At 41.4% G+C, this 18,824-nt stretch overlaps 1 protein-coding gene across 1 annotated transcript in view; it reads left to right on the forward strand.

Annotated features, from left to right (window-relative positions):
• The first annotated feature begins 1,656 nt into the window (after positions 1-1,656).
• The window catches only part of FAF1 (Fas associated factor 1), a 476,898-nt gene continuing 459,730 nt past the window's right edge, over positions 1,657-18,824 (forward strand). Inside the window, exon 1 of the mRNA XM_029230785.1 lies at positions 1,657-2,053. Within this exon, the coding sequence (XP_029086618.1) occupies positions 2,009-2,053 (45 nt within the window). The 5' untranslated portion in view covers positions 1,657-2,008. The remainder of the gene's footprint in view (positions 2,054-18,824) is intronic.

The raw sequence follows: 18,824 nt of genomic DNA on the forward strand, positions 1-18,824 counted from the left end.
GTTTTTGTCAAGCGGCAGAACTAGAACTCAAGCCTAGTAATGCTGACTATGAAATCTATGCTTGTTTTGTAAAAATATTTTATGCTTCCATGCATTTTCATAATTGTTTTCTCATCACCTGAAATAGTCATGTCAGAAGCTGAAGTCAAGAGAGTCTAAGTGACCCATCCAAGTTCCCCCAGCTAATTAGTTGGGAAAGCAGTACTAGAAACAATATGCCTGAATGTCTAGTGTATTCTTCCCCTCTTTCTGTATTACCACATTCTTTTAATTTCCAGATGGAGAGGAGGGAGGGAGAAGGGGAGCAGTACTGGATTTGGATGGGCTCCGAGATATACACACATGTCATCACAGAGAAAAATCTCAACTTTGCAGGGCTGCATTAATCCTGGCCATGTAACTAGAGACAATCATCCACCTGCCTTGTGCTGAGAATGACATATATGAATGGGGCAAGTGAATTGCCACACTTAAATTGCTGGTACTCTGTTTTACCTCTTAATTCATATTCGTGCTATATTTTGGAATTACTTCCTTGGGGGTGGCAATTAACCAAGAAACCCTTCAATTCATGTGACTATGGATGGTTCTGTTCTTTATCTACCTCATTCTGGTCTAAATACAGACTATTACATGAGAGTTGTAGGCCAGAATATTTTCGTCTCAAGAAAAAAAAAGCAGAATAAACCTAGATCTTTAGAACACCATAGTGCTCTTTTTGTTCAGGGAATACAAAGATTCTACATGGTGATTTCACTAGTTTCTGTTTTAACTCTACAGCACAAAATCAGCAAACTTACTTCACACTTTCAGGATTTTACATACTTTCCACCGCAAGTTCATGCTCTATTTCAGTCCAGAAGGTGATATTTTCCCAAGTCAAAGTTGTACATATTCTACTGTCACTCTTCCTCCAGCGGGAATGACAAACTATCACACTTCACTGTACATAGTCTTCGACTATTCTTGGCTCAAAGCCTGATCATCTTTTTCTCGGGATCGATATTCTCACCTTTCTCAGCTTCCATGTCTGCCCCATGACTACCGTGGGAATCTGGTTGCTTGCCATTCCTTGTTACTGAATGTCTGAGGATGCAAGCGTCAGGGCTTGGGATCGAGTGTGACAGTGTGCAAGTGGGCTTTGACAGGTTAAGCATAAAAGGCTATGTGAAGTTGTATTTTGGTGAAACAGAGAAAATGTACATTTATGAAATGTTGTTTATTAGACGGGATGTGACGGTATGCTGAGTTGGTTTGTGAGGCTTGACGTGTATGTGTGTTACTATATAACCACGTAAGGAGCAGAATCTAATCCCCGCCCCAGCCACGGGGAGGCGGTACCCCGAGGCCTTTGCTTAATTCAAACCGGAATAACCTGTTGCGGGACTCCAAGCTGCCGCAGTTGCAGGTTGGCGTCCCCGCCGGCGGCGCGCGGACCTCCGCCCGGTAGTCGCGCGCCCAGCGCCTGGCAGGAGGGCAGTCACGTGGTAGCCGCAAAGCGGCGCTTTGCGACCTCGATGACAGGCAAAATGTGCGACAGCCTCGGCGCTGGCCAACCAGGGGCGGAGGCGGCGGCCAGGGAGGAAGCGGAGGAGGCGGAGGCGGCCGTGGGGTTCGCCCGCCTGCTTTTTCGCTCGCTTTCCCCGCCCCCGCCGGTCTTGTCGCCGTTGAAGGGAGCCGGCTGCGTGCTGTCGCAACCAGCCCTCATCCTGGCCGGCGACAGTAAGACCGAACCCACATCACTACCAACCTCCCTGTTGAGGCGGCTGCGGCTGGGGCTCCGCGGGGCGCAGGCAAGCGGCCCAGGCGCCTGAAGGTTACCGAGTGCATGAGCGCCTAGCCTCCCGCGCTGCCCCGCCCGCCGGCCCGCCGGCCCGCCCGCCGGCTCGCCCGCCAGCCCTTCGGCGCCCGGCGGCGACGGCGGCGGCAGCGGAGACGGCCGCAGGAGGCGCAGTCTCCCTCCCGGGTGCACGCTTCGCTCCCGGAGCCGCGGAACTCGGCGGCCGCCATGGCGTCCAACATGGACCGAGAGATGATCCTGGCAGATTTTCAGGTGAAGTATCGGGCCCAGTTACCCTCTCACCTCCAACCTCGTGGGTTCCTGGTGCCCAAAGGGTGGCCTCTTCCCAGCGTTTGTTTGAGCACTGCTGTGCTGTGTGGTTTGAGTTTTTATACGGTACCTGACTTGAGGTGTGTGTGAGTGTGTGGGGTGTGTGTGTGTGTGTGTGTGTGTGTTGTGAACTGTGGGGGACTATGTTATGTTGGGGGTGTGTAGAATGGCTTATGTACGGCTTGAATGGTATTTGTCGAGTGAGTGGGTGTTCTGTCGGGTTGTTTTGTGTGTGGATTGTATTGTTTCCTGTATTATAGGTAATGTGTAGAATTCGAGGATAAGTGTGGGGCTTTTAAGTATGAGGTGCTTTAGGTGAGGAGTTTTGGATTTGTGAGGAGAGTGTGCTGTATGGAGTGTGGGTGTGGTGTATTAAGGGGAGAGTAAAAAAGAATGATGGTGAGGAGGTGGTGAGGGTAGCGGGACATTGTGCTGGTTTTGAGGGAGAAATAAACATTTGAGAGTGATGCCTTATTGGAGTCTTTGGGGTGTAGGAAGAGGAGGAGGCAAATAGACTGTATATATCAATGTATCTTTGCAGTGAGTTCACAAGCTTAATAAATTACCAATTCATATTTGTGGATTCCCTTCCTCTACAGATTTGAACTACTTGGTTGGTGTCCTTTCTCCAGGAGAAATTTTAAGGATGAGCAAAGATTTTTCTTACTGACTCAACTGTAGTGACACTGGCATATAAGTATTTTAGGGAGGACCTTTGAAAGTAGAGCTGTATGCTTCATGAAAGAGTTGGAGTTAGAACTAATACCCTGTAAACACCACTTTTGCCTTTTGATGTTGGAAGAAAATATTGTAGTGAGATATTTTTAACCATTTATTTTGGCATTAACTTAGAAGCTATAGTTCTGTATAGGCAGACGTTTCCCTCCTTTAACACTGCCATCATTGCACATGGTCTAACGCTAGCATAGTAGGCAATATTTTTCCTTACTGATATTTTGTTGGGCTTTTGTCTTTCTCTAATTTTTAAAGTTACTTATTTTTACAACTAAATATTCTGATGGCCATTTCCAGAGTTTGCTCATTTAATTATTCAAGTCATATCTGCTACATTAGGAATATGCATATATCTGCATTTGATTATACTGTAACTTTCAAACTCAAACAGAAGGAAGTTCTGAAAATAAAAGTTGACCACAAGATTTTGGTGCTTTGTAGGATTAGGATTGGCCTGAGATTTTCTGCCTAATTCTTTCACCTTTTTTTTCATTCTCCAAGTTAGTCTTTTATCTAATGTGGAATGTAGTTGTGTGATAAAGGACTCTATATGTCTAGGAATGATTTTATCCTTTTGTAAAATTGTTCTGCTCTAGTAGGAATGGCTTTAAGCAACAAAAAGTATAGTTTACCTCATTAAAAGCTTTAAGGTAACTGTAACTTTGTTTTGATTTACCAAACTTTTGACTTCCTCTAATAACTTGTAGCTGTTTGCTCTCTTATTATTTGTGACAATTATTATTATTATTTTTTGGCCATGCTGCGTGTCATATGGGATCTTAGATCCCCGACCTGGGATCCAACCCGTGCCCCCTGCAGTGGAAGCGCAGAGTCTTAACCACTGGACTGTTGGGGAAGTTCCTATTTGTGACAATTATTATGCTTAGCTTTATCGGCCAGTCTGGAAATTTAGGATTCCTGCATTCAGAGGCAAAGTAAGATTTTCTGACAAGCATTTGGGATTTTATTTTGATTGTGTGAAAACATTCTAATAAGTTTTTTTTTTCAAACCAATGGCAATGCTGTGAACAATTGTTTACAAATTGGAAAAAGCTTATGGCATCTGCAGCGAACAATTGTTTTCCAAATGGTGAGAGTTAATTGCATATTGTCAAATAGGCAGGAGAACATTACTGGTAGAATAAAAGTTATTTAGAAAACTATGCACAAGCACATTAGCCTTTTGTGTATTTTAGGAACCTTGTATTCCTCTTACAAATGATGATTCCAGATGAGTTTATTCTTGTGGACTTGGTTTTAAAATGGATTATTCTTCACTTTGCTGTACACCTGAAACTAGCACAACATTGTAACTCAACTATACTCCAATATGAAATAAAAATTAAAAAAAAGGATTTTTCTTACTTTTAAAAAATACTATGTAAAAGTTTTGTAGAATTGACTTTAAAAAATTAGCATTTATCCAGTTATCAGAAACCAGGCAATTTATTTTGAAAATTATAGCTCAAGACTTGGAATGTAGATGCTTGGATGATACTGGCTTCTTCTATAACTGGGCAAATCAATTTCCCCAGCCAAAAGTGAGCATAGTAAAATTATGTTCTGTTTATTTCATATGATTGTGAAAATTAATAATAGTTTTGAGAGCTCAGTGCTGCTCTTGTAGAAAGCGACATGATTTTTAAATGTGACTAGATTTTAAAAATAAATAAGTTTAAGATTTTGATTATTGCTGGAAAATACAATGTCTAAATATGGGAAAGTTTTTGAGAAGGATTTTGTATTCTCTAACTATTTCAACTCAATAAACAAAGGACTTCTGTTGAAATCAGTGGCGGAGTGGCTAACAATCATATGAGGTAAATAGAACATAATTTTACTATTTTCACTTTCGGGTAGGGAAATTGATTTGACCAGTTATAGAAGAAGCCAGTATCATCCAAGCATCTACATTCCAAGTCTTGAGCTATAATTTAAAAAATAAATTGCCTGGTTTCTTGTAATGAGGTAAGTAGTGGATGGAAGATTTCAGCTCAGACGACTTAATGGGATAGATTTGAGACTTTGTAGGTGAGTGAACTAATTACAAAGCAAATATATTCCAAATTGTCCTCTAAAAGATTTTTTCCCCCAAGTAAGAACAGCTGCCAGTAGGAAAAAAATTTAAATTGTGGTGAAATACACAATAACATAAAATGTGCCATCTTAACCATTTTTATCAATACGTGTCCAGTTCAGTGACATTAAGTACATTCACATTGCTGTGCAGTCATCACCACCAACCATCTTCAGAACTCTTTTTATCTTGCAAAACTGTAACTCTCTACCCATTAAACAGTAACTTCCCATTCTTCCTTCTCCCCAGCCCCTGGCAACCACCATTCTTTCTCTGTGAATGTGAATGCTCTAGGTACCTCTAATAAGTGGAGTCATACAGTATGTGTTCTTTTGTGACTGGCTTATTTCAGTTAGAATAATGGCCCCAATTTTGTAGCATGTGTCAGAATTTCCTTCCTTTTTAAGGCTGAATAATATTTCATTTTATGTATTTACCATATTTTGTTGATCTGTTCATCTGACAGTGGACACTTTTTCCCTACGTTTTGGCTATCATGAATCATTAATGCTGTACATGGATGTACAAATATCTCTTTAAGTCCCTGTTTTCAGTTCTTTGGGGTATATACCCAGAAGTAGAATTGTTGAATCATAAGGTATTTCTATTTTTAATTTTTTTAGGAACCGCCATACTGTTTTCCATAGTGGCTGCACCACCAAAAGTTTGAATGGAGAGAATGACAGTGTAGTGTTTAATTAATTTGTAAATTCCACTCTGAACAAATGAGTTTAGAACTTGGAATAGTCCAACAAAAATCAGTTATAAATGTAAATAGTGTTAGCATAGTATATTACTGGTAAAGGAATGACTAGACTAGTACACCTACAGTTTTGGCTGACCAGAACCAGGAGGGGGTGTAAAGGAATTTCCTGGGTTTAAAAAACAGGCAGGCACTGATGAATCAAGAGAGGTTATTTTTTTTTCTCCTTCCTTAAAGTTTTTTTTATAACAGATGCATTCAGGTGCAAGTTCCAAATCTTTTCCTTTTTGTAATTGTATAATCCATTAAGGTTGAGGTATAGAGCAAAAATCATTTGATCAAACAAACTTTTGAGACTGTATTCGATTTGCTTACAGATGTGAAAACAGTTATCCAAACAAAATTGTGGTTGCTATTTAATAATTTCAGTAATTAGTTACCTCTTACTTTGGGTCTAGATGAACAAAAAAATGAGTCTTCTCCCTCCCCCACCCCTTTAACCTTTCAGTTAATGCCATGGTAAATTCTTTTTCCTCTAAGATACTTTTTTTTACTTATAATTTTTCCTTTGAGAACAAAATGAGTGGTGTACCCATTACGTTAGTGTTACATGTGGGTCTCATGTTTTTCTATTTATGTTTCTTTGTTACTGATAATATAGATACATAGATCATAGCTCTACTCAAGTGAAGAAAAAATAACTTTCACTAGTAGTAATATTTTCTGTCAGACTTTATCATAAACAAAACTTATCTGCCTTTCTAAAAAAGTATTCGTTCTGAATCTAGTTCCATTGGTCACATATTAAGAGTACCTTTATTTCTTCTCTAGTTTGGCACTGATTTTGATGTTACTTTCAGTTGTATATCCTGGATGACACAATTGTGGCTTTCTTTTCTACTCCTGGTCTTTCCAGCTAGTAATACCTTTGCTGCCTAAATTGCTTTGTACATTTACATATATTGGACTATCACTATGGGATGTAGTGAGTTTTCCTTTGCCTATCAACTCCTCTTTGAAGCATGGACTCTTCCATGACACTACTGGTAAGTTACTTGTAGGTAATTTCTGCCCTTTCATTACATTACATTTTTTCCTTCTAAATGAAGTTGTGAATCACTCTTCATTCTTTTTTAGTTTGACGCAAAGAGATATTTTCTACAAAAGAGGATACCAGACTGCGAGTAGAAATGGTATCGATCCAGACAGATAGGTATCCTTGGTGATGTTGTGGATGAGGGACCAAACTAAGTATTCATGGAACATCATCTTTATTTCCTGGGAGGTTACCTTGGGTAGGAGATTGAGTACTATGGCAGAAAGTAGTCTTGTTAGTATTCTTTCTTTCCTTTCTTCACTGTCCCCTTCGTTTTTAGAGGGACAAAGCATATTGTTTTGTGTTTGGATTGTTGGTCATTGGGAAAATAAGGTTTTGGCATGTAGATTAAAGTTTAGTAGTGGTTAAGAGCATGGCCTTTGATGTCAGATTACTTAGATTTAAATCACAGCTCTGCCATTCACTCATCTTGTGATTTTTGACCAGTTACTTCACACCACTTTGCTTCAGTTTTCCCATATGAAAAAAGGGTTAATGTAAAGTGATTAGAACAGGTATCTGACATAGAAAGTGTTTTAATAAATTTTAGCTGTTAGTTTCATTGTTGACAGTTTTTTTTTTTTTTTGCGGTATGCGGGCCTCTCAGTGCTGTGGCCTCTCCAGTTGTGGAGCACAGGCTCCGGACGTGCAGGCCCAGCGGCCATGGCCCACGGGCCCAGCTGCTCCGCGGCACGCGGGATCCTCCCGGACCGGGGCACGAACCCGCGTCCCCTGCATCGGCAGGCGGACTCTCAACCACTGAGCCACCAGGGAAGCCCCATTGTTGACAGTTTTAAAGTATGCACTTGTTCTCTGCAGGGGACTTCAGAGATCATCTATTTCTAGCTTCTCATTTTTCCTTTCGTGGGCGTTGAGACCCTGAAAAAGGAAGTGACTTGTCCACGGTCATGACCTGGTTTGAAACAAAGATTTTTTCCAGGTGTACATAAGAGTGTTCATTTTCTAGCTTAATTTGTCAAATAGCTTGGACGTCTAGAGGAAAATGAGACCCACCACTTAGAAATTTGTCCAAATTGTTAAAACTTACATAGAAAATAAATTAACAGTGCCTGGCATATAGCAGACATGCAGCAGGAAGGGAAGGAGGGAGGGAAGGTGGGAGGGAGGAAGGGAGGGACTGATCGTTCCTAAACTGCCATTCCAGTTCAGTGCCATGCTTCTAAGCTCACAGGTGATCAGAAGCCATGGAATGGAGAGACTTCAGATTTGTTGAGCATGGTTCGGTTGATGCCTGTTGTTTGCCAGACAGGTTTTATGGACTCTAGTTCAGGGGTCAGGAAACTGTAGCCTGTTAGCTGGTTGCCTGTTTTTATACATAAAGATTTATTGGCACACTCATTTACCTATTGTCTATGACTGCTCTCTTGCTGCAGTGACAGAGGTGAGTAGTTGAGACAGACTTCATGGCCCACAAGCTTAAAATATTTACTATTTGAGCTTTTAAGATAAAGTTATCTACGTCCCCCGCCCACCTGAAATCAATACTTTCTTTTGAAATCAATACTTTTCTTTCTAGGTTTCAGTAACTGCAAAGTGTTAGAACATTTGAATGCCTCACAGGTACACATGGTTACTTCTCTATAGGAGGCAGTTAGAACATTGCACTTAGGCAGACTAGAGCACTTGTTTTTGTGCTTTGTTTTTTTGTTTTGGCTGTGGTTTTCTGAGCAAGTCATTTATCCTTTCTGGGTGTCAGTTATTCAGTCTATAAAATGTAGATCTGCTTAGACCCATATCTACTTGAACACAGAAGATTAGACTAGATTAGGTGTTCAAATAGAGTCTGGATAATCACTTGGCAGCAGTGGGGTTCAGGACATTCAGTTATAATTTAGGTAATTTATCTAGCTTAGGGGTCAGCAAACTACATCCTGAGGGCCAAATCACCAAATTTTTTGTCAGCAAATCTTATTGGAAGGCAGTCTTTCATGTTCATTTACATACTGTCTCTGGCCACTTTTGCCCTCATTAGCAGAGTTGAATAGTTGATTGCATGACCTGCAAAGCCCAGTATATTAACCCTGCCCCATATAGGAAAGTTTACTGATCCCTGGTCTAGATAAGTGGTTTTCAACTTTGGATGATTTCTGTTCCCCAGAGAACATTAGACAATTTCTAGAGACATTTTTGGCTATCACAACTGTGGGGTGCTAATAGCATTTAGTGGGTAGAGGCCAGGGGTTCTGCTAAACGTTGTATAATGCTGTAGACATCTTGTGACAATGAAGAATTATGTGCCCAAGAATTTCAGTAATTCTGAAAACCCTTGATCTAAATCAGTGGTTCTCAGACTTTAGCTTGCATAAGAATAAGTGGGAGGGCTTGTTAAATCACAGATTACTGGAGCCCAGAATTTTTCATTCAGTGGATCTTGGGTGGGGCCTGCAAATTTGCATTTCTGCCAGGTTCCCAGGTTATGCTGATGTTGCCAGATCCAAGGACTACACTTGAGAAAAACTGATCTAGATGATTTTTGAGGTTACATCCATTCCTGTGATTGTTTGATTTTGTGATCTTAAGTACTCTTCCATTTTTTGACTTAGGAAAATTTGAGTTTTTCAGTATATACTTGATGCTCATAATAAAACATGCTGTTTCATGACTCCATATGTTTGAACCCGTAGTTTTCGTGTCCCTTTGGAAAACTTCTATTTATTGTTCAAAATTATTGCCTACCTTTTGTTTATAAAACATCAGTACTCTGTGCCCAGTTAGTGTTAATCATTTCTTCTTATATATCTTGTACATATTTCTTTTATATCAGAAATAAGAGAATTTCTCCAAAAATTCTGAAAAATTTCTGAAATTCTCAGAAATTTCTCTTTTGAGTCTTATATCAGATTGTCAGTAATCAGTTAACATGTTTCTTTTCCCTACTGTCAGCTCTTTGAGTGAACAGCTGCTTGGGTCTTAACCACTGTTCCTATAGTATATATTAAGAGGTGCTCCGTGAATATATTTTGAAGAAATATTATGAATATTGGCTGTTATGGTACAAGTAAATGGAGTAGAATTGTAAATTATGTATTTTTAAGCATCTACCATTTTCTGACATATGGTTTTGAATAAGAAGATCTGTCACTGAGAGAATAAAAATTAGACTAGTTTATTAAATTGAGGGTTATAACTTCAAGGTGACCCATTTATAGAGAAGTACAAAACACCCACACTCTGTTTTAGCTTTGATAGAGGGCTCAGTAAGTTAATGTGACAAAATATACGGCCTGAGGCCATATTTGTAAAATTTGAATGCTGTTACTGAATTGCTACATGTTAGCCATTCTTCCTGATTATGTTTTCACTGTCAAACTGTTTTTTAAGGCAGAAATTCTAATTTCAAATAAAAATTGCTTACCATGTTAAATCATTAGTCATTGACTTCTAGGTAAGTTTGAGATAATTGCAAGAAGCAAAATTAACAGAATAATTGTACCTGTCTTTATACTTATTTGTGGTTATAGAGGAATAATTGAGATAGAAAGAATGAGATGTCAAGTTGTGGTAAAGAAAAGTGGAAAAGTTTGCAGGTTATGTGTACCTTAATGGCATTAGAGTTAGGTTCCAGTCACCTGTTTTTTTTCCCTCTGCAGTTCACCTGGTTTAATGACTGAAGTTGAAAAGTGTTAGTGAGAGGAAAGTTTTGTCTCTTGTGCCCTCCTGGCTCCCCATTCTCTTTCTCCCAAGGGAAAAGTAGTGGTTGAACTTTTTTTTTAAGCCAATTTTAGTGATATTCTTTGGCATCTAGTTAAAGTGAGATGGAGACACAATTGAGCATTTTTATTTTAGGTTTAATGAGGAAGGAATAATAATATTAGCATATAGCTTTTGATTGATTTGTATGTGCCAGATATTGTGCTAGGTTCTTTTTTTTTTTTTAAGTTGATATGTTGTATTCTCAATTTTATTCAGTTCAAGAAATTTTCTTTTTTTTTTGGCCACAAGGCATTCAGGATCTTAGTTCCCCAACTAGGGATCGAACCTGTGCCCCCTACAGTGGAAGCACGGGAGACTTAACCACTGGACCGCCAGGGAAGTCCCTGTGCTAGGTTCTTAACATCTAAATTCTGCAGTGACCCTGTCTTAGGATCCAGAGATACAGTTCTCCGTGACTTCTGTAATGTCTTGTGAGCACAGGCACTGACTTTTTGCTCCTGACTATGTTTTCAAGGATATTTGTATAGTGAGCAGCCTTGGAAGACAGAGGTAATGTCTCTCTCTGGAGCAAAGGGCAGGCATGCATAGTATCTATTTTAAAAGATTTGGGTTCTCTAGGCTCTAGGTTCCTCTTCTGTAACACAGTCCACTGTGTGTGCAGGTATCACTTGGCCTACTTTGTGTCACCCTGTGGGAAATGGGACTGGGAAACTGTGCAAGAAAATTCTGATATTCTGACTACAGATATTGCCATGAGTCGTAAAGTTCATTGTCTCCAACCCAGGAGTCTAGCTCTTCTGCCAGCATCTATGAAACTGACAGGCTCTAACTTAGTTTGCAAGTAGGGTAAAAATCTCAGATCCTTCTCTGCTCTTAATAGTTCTGGCAACAAGGATGGGATGTTGACAGAAACATAGGTTTCTGGAAGAGGAAGGGTGACGGCCTTATGGGCTGGTTAATAATTTGAGGGAAGTCCATGGGAATTAGTAGTGAACATGTTGACAAAATTGTTAAGTGGTTCTCTACTTTCTTGCCTGTTAATGAGGAGGAATTAAGGAGATGGTTGCAGACTGAGTACCAGGAAGTAGGTTCAAAGACAGCTGCCTGAACATTCCTCTGGTTGAGGCTAACTCTCAACAACCCTCAAATATCCTCTCTGATAGAGGGAATTTTTTTCACCAGTCTGTCAGTCAGACTCAGGTTCAGACTCCTCACAATGTAACAACTAGCACTAAGATTTGTCCTGGCTGGGCAGAAGGCTCTGCCTCCTTTCAGACATTTACAGATGTGTGTAATTTGCAGTTGCTGTGGGCGGAAAGCAAAGTTGTTAGAACTTTCACTAGTTTGTCTGAGAGATAAGAGGATGGGGGTACAGAATGTCTTGTGGCTCAGCCCCTCCTTTGGGGCCCCTCCTTCCCAACTTCACTGTCTGAAGCAAAGCCACTGACTCAATAAGGTCCTCAATTTATTGAGGTTTCCCTAAACCTTGTCCTGGTTCACCAGTGGTTCAGCCAAGCTGAAACTGATTGTGTCTGCTCATCTTTTGTGGCTGTTCAGCCTTTGCACCAGCTATGCAGACTGGTAATGACTGTAATTGCTGTGTTCAGTGGACAGAACTCAAGGCTGTTCTTATAGGTCTGGCCTGTACTCTCCTTCATGAACTTGGATTTTTGCTGACCCTTGGCATGTTGCCAATGGCCTAGCTATTTGGTCTGCCACTTGGAAACTATAGACTGGCAGATTAAAGACTGCTTTCTTTGAAGCTGTGAACTATGGAAACAAATTATAGCTGCTGATCAGACTGTCTGGATCACTCATGTAGATGCCCACAGTAAGGGCCTTTTCTCTGATGAAGCCCCCTGGAATCAGGCTTCTGATTGAGCCTGCACTGCCCAGAGCCATCATTGTTGCCAGGATCCATCATTGTATCAGATGTGACAGCATATCAACTGTCATAAAGTGTGTAAAGTAAAAGACTATATTTCTGATGCAGGGGGTACCATTGCATGCCAGACTTGTGACTCCTGCCAAAAGTTGACCTGTTTGCCATATAATGAGAGAAGCTACATTACATGGGATGTGGCCCCTGCCTGTTTTGGCAGATTAAATAAATTGGACCTTTGACCTCCCTCTCTGAGGTATCAGTGGTGCCTCACTGCTGTTGACACTTTTTCTGGTTGTGTTGTTGTTGTTTTTAGTCCAGTTAGCTGACTGGCTACACCATTTTGACCCTTGAAACTAATTGTGTTATGCTTTCCAGCTTTCTGGACCATTTGCAGTCTGGCAGTGGTGCACTTTTTATTGCACCATTTTTATTGTATTAGTGAGCTGATAGTCAAGATATTTGAGGGGCCTTTCATGCCCTCTGCCATTCACAGGCATTTGATATGTGGACAAATGTTGACTGCTGGAATAACTTCTTCCTCAGTAAGCCAGTTTGGTCACTGAATGCAGCTATCTCCAGAAAGGGATCATTTCATCTTGGCTACTTCCTGGGTAACGATCAGAATGGAAGGGGTGGGAGGTTATGTAGCTCTATTTTGAAAATTCAGGATTCTACCCTGACCATTTCTGGGCATGATGCTTCTTTATTTCTTCTAGCAGCAACTCAATGCCAGCCTGTTGATATACCTTCTATGTGACAGCTTGCCAAAAGGTGGTGTAGGGGATTCAAACTGAATTCTGGTTCAGCTACCTGGGTTTTCTTGTTGGGTTGACATGGTCCTAGATCATAAGGATAATGACCACTTGGTTGAGTACACTGCTTGCTGAGCCTCCCTATGGTGGCTTATGTGGATCAGTAGGGACCATAAATGGGTTTCTGTACATTTTATGAAAATTCCCTTGACTATCTTGCACCTGACATTTCCAGATAAAAGGCCTGCGTGTAAGTAGGAGATGATTGAAAGAAGATGAAATTATAGCTACTTGGAAGGGGACATATGATTTTGTGGCAGTGGAGGTAAAGCAACAATCTTGACGCCTGGGGAGGGATCACCTTAGACCCCAGAAAGTTCGGGGAAAGGAAAGACATTAATGTTCTTTGTTTTTCTGAACCGAACTTGAAGCCTTCCTTATGAAGGAAAATGCCTGGTACAGCTCTTCCAAACTGTTGCAGGCACATTAAATTCAGTCGACTGCTGGGTCTGCCAAACCCCATTAGAGGGCTCTGATAGCTATTTGATTGTCATTCTTCTTAACCTTACTGACAGGTCTATCGGAAATACCAGGGGTTGGCCCCCAGCTTTTTTACCTTCATGCAAAACACCTGTCAACACTTCCTGATGCCTACCCCACCCCCATACCATAGCCTTCACTCAGAGATTCTGTAGGGCAGATTACTGGTGGCCTGCACAAATGGGACAGTTTAGATTAACTTCATTAAGTCCTTTCAAGAACAAGGACTAGGCTCAGTTGCTGGAATTGAACTGGGAACCCTAAGGACCACCACTTGGATGGGAGGCCATGTTAGGACACAAGTTGACAGTGCCTCCCAGACTGATATAGGTCCCACTTGGAAGGACCCAACAATTGTAAACAACCCACTCTATCTAGGTGCACTGTGTCTCCCCTGAGGACTGTATTTCGTACGTGGAAACCAGACATTAATTTGCCTCCCTCCTAAAAATATGGACTCTTGCACCTTTTGAATGGTTAAGTAAACACCACCAGTAGATCTTGTAGCCTTCATATGACTGCGGAGATCTCTCCAAAATGAGAGCCTATCCTTGGTTCCTTGGGGAAGCTTCCCAGAGTGATTTCTGATTTGTTATTTATGTGCACCCTGTGGACAGTTATCTCTCTGAGGGAAGTCATTCAATTAGAATAGGTATTTCAAAATTTGTTCCTAACTTTTTAGCTGAAGTGGCCCTGGAAAGCATTCAGGTCAGCCTGAAGTCACTGACCAGAGTTGTTATGGTTGATAAAATTGCCCTACACTTCTTCCTTCTGGGCCAGGGCAGAGTTTGTATAATTGTTAATTCATTCTGTTGTTCCTGGATTAATGCTTTTGGCCAAGTGGAAAGGTTAATACAGAAACTTAGGGAGAATGCTGTCAGACTCTCTTTTCTGAGGTAAACCCTCATGACTTACCAGATTTCTTCATCTTATTTGGGTGTGGAACCCTTAGAAACATGGATGAAATAAATTCTGAAGGTTGGCCTCATCCTGTTGGCTGTTGATAGTCGCCTTAATTAAATGCTGTACGAGACAAATTAAATGGATTTAGTCATAGTCTCTGTCAGATTAATCAGAGTGGCTGTTGGAGTGGCATGCTTATGAGAAGCCAGAGTGTTCAGTGGTGAAGACGGTTAGGAGTAATGGGTAGATATTTTTGGGAGATAGTTCCCTGTGTGTCTCTTCTATTTCTGCACATCTTATGAACAGAGACATTGATTGTTCCAGATTATCTTTTCAAGGGTGTTGGACTGTTACCAGCCTAGATAATTTCTCCTTCCAGACCAAAGGGCAAGTTTGCTTACAGCCTGGAAGATAAAGATACTTTGATCCTCCAAAGCAAAGAGTCCTCGTGCTTACTGTCCATTATAAAAGATTCATGTTCCTTAAGCTCAGGGTTTCTCTCTTGTAATGCAGATCTACTGCATGTGCAGGTGTCACCTGGAGCACTCTGTCACCCTGTGGGAAATGGGACTTGGGAACCAGTGCTAGAAAATGCTGACACTCTGGCTGCTGCTCTTGCCCTGATTAATAAAGTACTTTGTCCTTGACCTAGATGTCTTGAGTCTTCGTCCAGCATCCATGAAATTGTAACAAGCTGCATTGTTAGCTTGCAAGTAAGTATGGTGGAATATTTGATCTTTCACAGTTCTTACCACTGTGAAAGGTTGATGATCCCCCATTTTACAGATTGAATTTGGACCTAATCTGTGATAGCTCTTGTTGTATTACCATTTTAAAGATGAAAAAGTAGAGGTGTAAAGAGCTTAAGTAATTATCTAATGACAAGTAGTCATAACAAGGCTGGGTTTGGAACTCAGGTCTGCTTTACTCCAAAGTCAAGTCCATGATCTTATATATCCACATTTCTCAAATGGGTGTGCTAAGGAGTAATCAAAGCTACAGAATAAATATGCACATCTTCTTGTAGCACCAATTTACTAGAATAACTTAAAAAGAAATATGATTTTTAAAAATTAAAAACAATTATCATGAAGTAAATATAAAATTTGCATGAATTTTAAATAGAAAATGAAATTTCAAAGAAATTGTAAACATGTATGTAACCTGCTTTTTGGGTCATCTCCTCCCCTCCTCCCATGAGGGAACATGCTTTCCTTCCTGTATCATTCTGACTACAGTAGTGTAAAAAATTAATAAGTAGTGCACTTTACAAGGTTGCCTTTTAAAAAAACAAATCAAAGACACATCCGGTTATTTTTTGATTTCTTCATACTGTTGTAGCTTTGTGAAACACAAAAAAGTAGAACAAAGTTTTTCTGGTGTCCCTGGATTCACTGAGGCTAATAGAGGGATCAAAGAAGAAAAAACTGGAATTCGTTGACTTCTTATCTTGAAGTTGTATGTGGCAGTGGTTTCTATTGGGATTACTTAGTACTTCAGCAAGAGATTATCCTGTCACTGGTATTTTTTTACTTCACTTTTACATTTATCAGTATCTATAAAGTATTGTGTATCTATATTTATGCTAAGTAAATTTGCATTATTTTGGGGAGTGCTGTCAGTTTCGATATTTTCCTGAGGTCCTAGTAGTGGGACTTGAAACTGAAGTATAGTTGTCCCTCAGTATCCATGGGGGGTTGGTTCCAGAAGTCTCTGAAGATACCAAAATCTGAGGATGCTCAAGTCCCTTATGCAAAATGGCGTAGTACAATGAATACAGTGGGCTCTCATTATCTGCAGGTTTCACATCCTTGGATACTGTAAAGACATAGTGGCAAAAGTAATAGAATTGATTCCAGTTAAGGCAAGCTGATCCCAAGTTGATACACACGAACTTCGTTTTACACTGCATTGTATTTAAGAAAAGGAAAACATTACTTAATGATTATTATGGGATAATGTAGTAAGAGATATTTTGCCAGGGCTCACTGTATATTTGATGAAATTAAATACTTAGGGTTTTTAAGTGTGATAATGCATTGGGTTATGTTAAAAAAACGTGCTGCAGGAGTTGAGGAAGGTGGCGGAAGAGTAAGACGTGGAGATCACCTTCCTCCCCACAGATACATCAGAAATACATCTGCACGTGGAACTGCTCCTATAGAACACCCACAGAACGTTGGCAGAAGACCTCAGACCTCCCAAAAGGCAAGAAGCTCCCCACGTACCTGGGTAGGGCAAAAGAAAAAAGAAAAAAACAGAGACTAAAGAATAGGGACGGGACCTGCACCAGTGGGAGGGCGCTGTGAAGGAGGAAAGGTTTCCACACACTAGGAAGCCCCTTTGCGGGCGGAGACTGCAGGTGGCGGAGGGGGGAAGCTTTGGAGCTGCGAAGGACAGCTCAGCAACAGAGGTGCAGAGGGTAAACCGGAGAGATTCCTGCACAGAGGATCGGTGCCAACCAGCACTCACCAGCCCGAGAGGCTTGTCTACTCACCCACCGGGGCGGGCGGGGTCTTGGAGCTCAGGCTTGGGCTTCGGTCGGATTGCAGGGAGAGGACTGGGGTTGGCAGCATGAACACACCCTGAAGGGGTTAGTGCACCACGGCTAGCCGGGAAGGAGTCTGGGAAAAAGTCTGAGCCAGCCAAAGAGGCAAGAAACTTTCTTCCCTCTTTGCTTCCTGGTGCGCGAGGATTGGGGATTAAAAACGCCGCTTAAAGGAGCTCCAGAGATGGGTGCGAGCCGCGGCTAACAGCGTGAACCCGAGATACGGGCATGAGACGCTAAGGCTGCTGCTGCCGCCACCAAGAAGCCTGTGTGGGAGCACAGGTCACTATCCACACCTCCCCTACTGGGAGCCTGTGCAGCCCGCCGCTGCCAGGGTCCCGTGATCCAGGGACAATTTACCCGGGAGAACGCACGGGGCGCCTTAGACTGGTGCAACGTCACGCAGGCCTCTGCTGCCGCAGGCTACCCCCACACTCTGTGCCCCTCCCTCCCACCCGGCCTGAGTGAGCCAGAGCCCCTGAATCAGCTGCTCCTTTAACCCCGTCCTGTCTGAGAGAAAAACAGACACCCTTAGGCGACCTACACGCAGAGGCGGGGCCAAATCCAAAGCTGAACCCCGGGAGCTGTGTGAACAAAGAAGAGAAAGGGAAATTTCTCCCAGCAGCCTCAGGAGCAGCGGATTAAATCTCCACAATCAGCTTGATGTACCCTGCATGTGTGGAATACCTGAATAGACAACGAATCATCCCAAATTGAGGAGGTGGACTTGGAGAGCAAGATATATTATCCCCTTTTCCTCTTTTTGTGAGTGTGTATGTGTATGCTTCTGTGTGAGATTTTGTCTGTAAAGCTTTGCTTTCACCATTTGTCCTAGGGTTCTGTCTGTTGGTTTTTTTACTTAAAAATTTTTTTTTAATAATTATTTTTGATTTTAATAACTTTATTTTATTTTACTTTATTTTATTTTATCCTCTTTCTTTTCTTTTCTTTTCTTTCTACTTTTTCTCCCTTTTATTCTGAGCCGTGTGGATGAAAGGCTCTTGGTGCTGCAGCCAGGAGTCAGTGCTGTGCCTCTGGGGTGGGAGAGCCAACTTCAGGACACTGGTCCACAAGAGACCGCCCAGCTCCACATAATATCAAATGGCGAAAATCTCCCAGAGATCTCCATCTCAACACCAAGACCCAGCTTCACTCAACAACCAGCAAGCTACAGTGCTGGACACCCTATGCCAAACAACTAGCAAGACAGGAACACAACCCTACCCATTAGCAGAGAGGCTGCCTAAAATCATAATAAGTACACAGACACCCCAAAGCACACCACCAGACGTGGACCTTCCCACCAGAAAGACAAGATCCAACCTCATCCACCAGAACACAGGCACTAGTCCCCTCCACCAGGAAGCCTACACAACCCATTGAACCAACCTTAGCCACTGGGGACACACACCAAAAACAACGGGAACTATGAAACTGCAGACTGCAAAAAGGAGACCCTAAACACAGTAAGATAAGCAAAATGAGAAGACAGAAAAACACACAGCAGATGAAGGAGCAAGATAAAAACTCACCAGACCTAACAAATGAAGAGGAAATAGGAAGTCTACCTGAAAAAGAATTCAGAATAATGATAGGAAAGATGATCCAAAATCTTGGAAATAGAATAGACAAAATGCAAGAAACATTTAACAAGGACCTAGAAGAACTAAAGAGGAAGCAAGCAATGATGAACAGCACAATAAATGAAATTAAAAATACTCTAGATGGGATCAATAGCAGAATAACTGAGGCAGAAGAACGGATAAGTGACCTGGAAGATAAAATAATGGAAATAACTAC

Source organism: Monodon monoceros, unplaced genomic scaffold, assembly GCF_005190385.1.
Source record: "Monodon monoceros isolate NGI ecotype Baffin Bay Population unplaced genomic scaffold, NGI_Narwhal_1 Super_Scaffold_18, whole genome shotgun sequence".
In the NCBI taxonomy this organism is placed as follows: Eukaryota; Metazoa; Chordata; class Mammalia; order Artiodactyla; family Monodontidae; genus Monodon; species Monodon monoceros.